Raw genomic sequence first — 6,000 nt, 5'->3', positions numbered from 1 at the left:
AAATATATATATGAAACTAGAAATGGAAAATTATTGATGATAACATACATGATTAAGCCACTATGCAGTATATTCTGGATGGGAAACCACTTTTTGTATGCTGTGATGATGATTAGGGGATGAATGTAAATTAATTAATTAAAAAAAAAGTTTCAGGGGAAAGAAACACAAAAACTATTTTTCTTGAAATTAAAAACTGCATATTTGATGACTGCAGTAAGCTAAATAGTCCCAGCTAGGTGCTACTTTATAGTATGTTCATTCTACTCACTGAGGTTTATTCCTAAAGTCAAACTTGGGTTCATAGATATGTATATATCAGCTGCGCTTGCTATTGGAAGTATTTAGGTTAATAAAGTTCATTAGCAAATAAATAAAATGGGGGGAAAAGGCATAGAAAGCAACCACGGATACCAGAGACAGTGTGAGAGGAGAGTGAGACATGGCAGAGGGTGAGGGATAGGGAATCAAGGATGGCAAAAGTAACAAAATATACAGGAAACAAGAAATGGAAAATTATTTGTTGATGATAACACGTATGTTGATGTGTTTGATTGAGCCAACATATAGTGTATTCTGTATGGGAAATCTCATTTTGCTTGCTGTAATGATGTATTGTGAATGAATGTAAATAAATAAATTTAAAATAAAAACAGGAAAAAATACTAGGTAATGCTGAGTAACACTGAAATAGCGAAAGGACTATACTAATAATGCCACAACCATAAGTCTTCCAGCTTGCTTCCTGTATCTCCATAAAAAAATTTAAAAAGTATTAAATTCCTTCCTGCACCCAAACAATACATGCCCTAGCTGGACATCCTGGATTCTATATTTTTTAAATTATTTATTTAATTTCATTTATTCATTCTTTTATTTCAATTTGAACAGACACACACACACACACAGAGAGAGAGAGAGAGAGAGAAAGAAAGAAAGCCACCAGGTCCAGGACTAGAACCATGGTCGGCCATATGGGAGTGTCCAGCACCTCAACCGCCATGCCATCTGCTGGTCCCCATGGAATACTTGGATTCTAAATCTGACTTCCACTTTCTCTCTCTGACTTGAACAAATTATTTTCTGCATGGTTTGGTTTTCTGATTTGCAAGTTGGACACGGCAATATTAGTCCTATCTCATATAATCTTGTGTGAGGTGATTGTGAGGATTCAGTCAGTTAATATATATAAAGTACAACACGGAACTAAACTTTAGTATGTTATTAGCTTTTTTTTTTTTAAGAGAGATTTTTGCTATAGGGCACGCGTACTTGCTGGAGAGATAGACGAAAAGTGAGAAGTCACCCCTCAGGGGGGATGGCCATGCCACAATCCCTTTTCCTTCATTATCCTCTCAGTATCTTGGGCATACATGCATATGTGCCCAGCATAAGTTTTAAGCCACTGAGTCCAGGACTCAAATCGTGGTCGACTACCTGGAGTCCAATGACGTAACCATTAGGCCAAATGCTGGTCACGTTATTAGTTTTCTTTTTATAATTTGCCATGTGGTACGTGTACTTGGTGGAAAGAGAGAGAGGAGTAAAGAGAGAGAAAGTAAGAAAAGTACCCCCTCCCCAGCAGGGACGACTGTGTCACAGTCCCTCCTCCTCCACTCTCCTCTCTAGGTTTTGGGCACCCATACACATGTGCCGGATATGTTTTTTAAGCCACTGGATCCATGCAGTCGGCCATGGGGATCCAACCACCTTAACCTCCACACCATCTGCTGGCCCTATTATTATCTTTCTAAAGCTTAATTTACTGATCTTTGGGAGTTATCGAGTGTGACCTGTTTCTAGGGTAAAGACTTGAATCTACCTGGTTCCTGTCATTTCAAATTTCACTTAAGTAAAAACTCCAAAAACATGTTTTTAGAAACATGCTACCTGTGCCTGTAAAATCCATTGAATCCTCTGAAGTGACCTAAATCTGCTGTTAGCATCAAAGAAATTTTGCAATGGGGATGGAATGGAAGGGTATTTTTCATTCAAACCCAGCAATGACATTATTTCATGGCAATCTAATATGTATTCTTGAGCAACTTACTACAAATATGAACATTTCAGATGTTAGTCACTAAATGACACATTTTTTCCAGGAAGAATAACTGCATCATAGTCTATGCAGCCAATGAATAAAAGGGCAAGAAAGGGATTTCATAAGTATTATGAAATTTAAGACCAGGAATTGCACGGTCTTAAATTAGACATAACTAACCTCTTTTCCACAGGGGAGCTGTTTCTCAATAAACTACAGGATACAGGATGAATGATACAAGTTGATGCTATCAGAACCAGCAGGTGGTGTAGTAGTTAAGGTGTTGGTCTCCTACATAGTCCACTGCAGTTTAAGTCTTGGACCTGGCAGCTTGAAACTCATGCTGGGTGCGTGTGCTTGTGTGACCAACATCCTCAGAGGAGAATGGAGAAGGTAGTGTGGTATGGCCATCACTTATGGGGGGTGGTGGTGATTTCTTGCTTTCCGTCTGTCTCTTCACCAAGTGTACACAGCCTATGGCAAAAGTCTCTCTTAATAAAGGGGAAAAAACATTGATGCTATTTAACTAATCTTTTGTTATATATACATATACATAGAGAGAGAGAGAGACATACTTAATTTTATTTAGTAGTAGTAGTAGTAGTAGTAGTATTCAGTTTTACCAGAGAGAGAGGGAGATTGATAGAAAGCTAGCCACCAGTTCTGGCACCTGAACTGTGATCAGCCCTGTGGGAGTCCAGTACCCTTAACCACCATGCCAGGCCCCAATCTTTTGTTATATTTTGATGCCTGTTTTTCTGAAAATATTATTTAAGTGCCAGGGTTCATTTTTTATTAGCGGATTTCTCTTACTCATTTAATAATAAAGCCATTAGCTAGGTGGGTATAATTTATAGATTCCATTTCAAATTATGCTAGACAGTTTGGTTTAAATGGTCCTTGGGGCTTTTTTGTTACAGTTTTTCCATCTTCTGTTGTCTCATGAGCTATCACTTGATATCACAGTCCTTCTCTCTGCCTCCAGCAGCATTCCAGATTTGCTGCCTCTGATCTACTGAGAAGCTTGCTAGGACTGTTTCTAATAAAAGTTCAAAGTAAAAACTTCAGAGTTTGCTTTGTTTAAAGAAGCGTCTGCAGACCAGCAGCCTAGCATCACCTTTGTTAGAAATGTAGACTCTTGGGCATGCCTCCAGACCTACTGAATCAGAATTTACATTTTAACAAGATTCCCATGTGATTTGTATACACGTTAAATTTTATTTATTTATTTATTTTTTGGAGAGATTTTCTCTATAGGGCGCATGCGCTTGCCAGACAGACAGAGAGACATAGAGACAGAAAGCAAGAAATCACCCCCCAGGGGGGATGGTCACGCCGCAATCCCTTCTCCTCCATTCTCCCCTCTGGATCTTGGGCACGCACGCACACATGCCTGGCATGAGTTTTAAGTCACCGGGTCCATGATGCGAACCACGGTCAACTACGTGGGAGTCCAGCGACCAAGCCATTACGCTAACTGCTGATTCCCTTGTATACACTTTATAATTTGAAAAGTCCCACTTTAGCACCTCAACTTTGTAAAATCTTGTTTTTCCTTCCTTCCTTCCTTCCTTCCTTCCTTCCTTCCTTCCTTCCTTCCTTCCTTCCTTCCTTCCTTCCTTCCTTTTAATTTTATGTAGGGCGAGTGTGCTTGCCAAAGAGAGAAATTAAGAAACCACCCCCCAGGGGTATGACCACACCACAGTCCCTTCTCCTCCATTCTCTCAGGATTTTGGACACACATGCACATGTACCCAGTGTGTCTTCCAAGCTGTCAGTCCAGGACTCGAACAGCACAGTCAGACATGTGAGATCCAGCTGCTTTAACTACCATGCCACTGGCAGACTCAGTTAATTTTCCTATTTTGAGGTCTTTTTTATTATTATTATTACAAATTGTGCTTTGCTGTGTTCTAGGTTATTTAGCATGCAAAAAATATTTTACCCACAGACATTTACAACTAGAAGTGTTCTAATGTTTGACAACAATTAATTGATTTAACATTTTATTTTCTCTCCCCTAGGATATTCCTGGTGATCCTGGAAGAGTTTGTATCATGGAATCAATATCTATGATGGGAAGCCCTAAGAGCCTTAGTGAAACATTTTTGCCTAATGGCATAAATGGTATCAAAGATGCAAAGAAGGTCACTATAGGTGTAATTGGAAGTGGAGATTTTGCCAAATCCCTGACCATTCGACTTATCAGATGTGGCTATCACGTGGTCATAGGAAGTAGAAACCCTAAGTTTGCTTCTGAATTTTTTCCTCATGTGGTAGATGTCACCCATCATGAAGATGCTCTAACAAAAACAAATATAATATTTGTTGCAATACATAGAGAACATTATACCTCCCTGTGGGACCTGAGACATCTGCTTGTGGGTAAAATCTTGATTGATGTGAGCAATAACATGAGGATAAACCAGTACCCGGAATCCAATGCGGAATATTTGGCTTCATTATTCCCAGATTCCTTGATTGTCAAAGGATTTAATGTTATCTCAGCTTGGGCACTTCAGTTAGGACCTAAAGATGCCAGCCGGCAGGTATGTATTTTTAAATTTTATTCTTATTTAGTATTTTGTAGTTAAACAGTAAGCAAATATCAGACATTTAAAAAGAAAATTCTGAAACTCTCCAATGATTTTCATTTCAAAAACTGTATGAGCCCCTGACAGTTAATGTCCTGGCTTTGTAAGGACACATTTATATTCCCCAAATGATGTGGAAACCTGAGAAAATAATGTGGACTTTTGTGTCATAACCAGTTAATTAAAGGGCAAGGTACACTGGTAAATAATGTGACACATGGCATTGAGTCTCTCTTGGCTTCCTCAGAAACAGAAGCAATAACAAACAAGTCTTTTTCTTTTCCTCTTTTTTCCCTCCCTTCATTCCTCCAGGCCTTCTTATAGTTATTTTGTAACACAGTACCGCATCTCTGAAGGAAATACTATTTCATATGACTCTCCAGGAGAGTGCTTTAGGAGTATATTTTAAAGGGACCAGCAGTTAGCATAATGCAATGTCTCTGAACTCCCATGTAGCTGACTGCGGCTCGAGTCCCGGACCCGGTGGCTTAAACTCACACCAGGCTTGCGTGTGTGCATGCCCAAGATCCTGAGAGGAGAATGGAGGAGAGGGGATTGTGGCATGGCCATCCCTCCTGGAGGGGAGGAGGGTGATTTCTCACTTTCCATCTCGCTGTCTCCCTCTGTCTTTCTGGCAAGTGCATGCACTCTATAGCAAAAACCTCTCCAAAAAAAAAAGTATATTTTTAAGTATAGATTTTAATTTATGTGGGGAAGGCAGAGCTACCATATAAGTCTATAGGTGATACTTTACCTGATTCAACTTGAAAGCAACTGGGAGTTCTGTCAATGCTTTTGTGGAATAAGAGCTTTTATAAGTAAAACGTAAAATAGTGCACCTTAAAAAAATCTTTTAGGCTCAGCCATAGTGTCATGGGCTGCTAAGATGCTGTGCTCCTCAAGGTTCAATTTCCAGTCCAGCCACAGGCTGGGGCAGTGGTATGTCCCTATAATCCCAATGACTGGGGAGGCTGAGGCAAGAGGTTCCCAGATTTGAGGTTGGCTTGGGCAGCATAGCAAGATCTTGTCAAAAAGAGCCAGGCGTGGTTGCATTCTCCTTAGCTGGGAGGTCAAGACAGGAGATCACAACATGGCAAAAGCCTATCTAAAAACAAGGATCTCAGCTAGCCCCATAGGCTAATGGCTGACCACAGTTTGAATCCTGGCCCCAGAAAACATGCTGGACACATGTGTGTGCATGCGCAAAATCCTAACACAATGAAAAAATGGAGAAGGGACTGTGGTGTGACCATACCTCACTGATGGGATGCTTTCTCCCTGCCCTCTGTTTCACTCTCTCTGGCAAGTACATGTCCCCTCTGACAATTAAAAAACAAATTTCTGGGGACCAGTTGGTGTAATGGC

General features: G+C 40.1%; 1 protein-coding gene and 1 long non-coding RNA gene across 6 annotated transcripts in view; one reads left to right on the top strand and one right to left on the bottom strand.

Moving 5' to 3' along the window:
- LOC102471707 (uncharacterized) overlaps positions 1–6,000 on the bottom strand; it is a 38,842-nt gene that overhangs the window by 9,242 nt on the left and 23,600 nt on the right. The window lies entirely within an intron of this gene.
- STEAP2 (STEAP2 metalloreductase) overlaps positions 1–6,000 on the top strand; it is a 32,663-nt gene that overhangs the window by 11,309 nt on the left and 15,354 nt on the right. For all 5 annotated transcript variants that reach the window (XM_006169009.3, XM_006169004.2, XM_006169005.3 and 2 more), the window contains one exon: positions 4,066–4,590. In XM_006169009.3, the coding sequence (XP_006169071.1) occupies positions 4,066–4,590 (525 nt within the window). The remainder of the gene's footprint in view (positions 1–4,065; positions 4,591–6,000) is intronic.

Source organism: Tupaia chinensis, unplaced genomic scaffold (assembly GCF_000334495.1).
Source record: "Tupaia chinensis unplaced genomic scaffold, TupChi_1.0 Scaffold146650_1, whole genome shotgun sequence".
In the NCBI taxonomy this organism is placed as follows: domain Eukaryota; kingdom Metazoa; phylum Chordata; class Mammalia; order Scandentia; family Tupaiidae; genus Tupaia; species Tupaia belangeri.
This window is presented reverse-complemented; position numbering and strand designations above follow the sequence as displayed.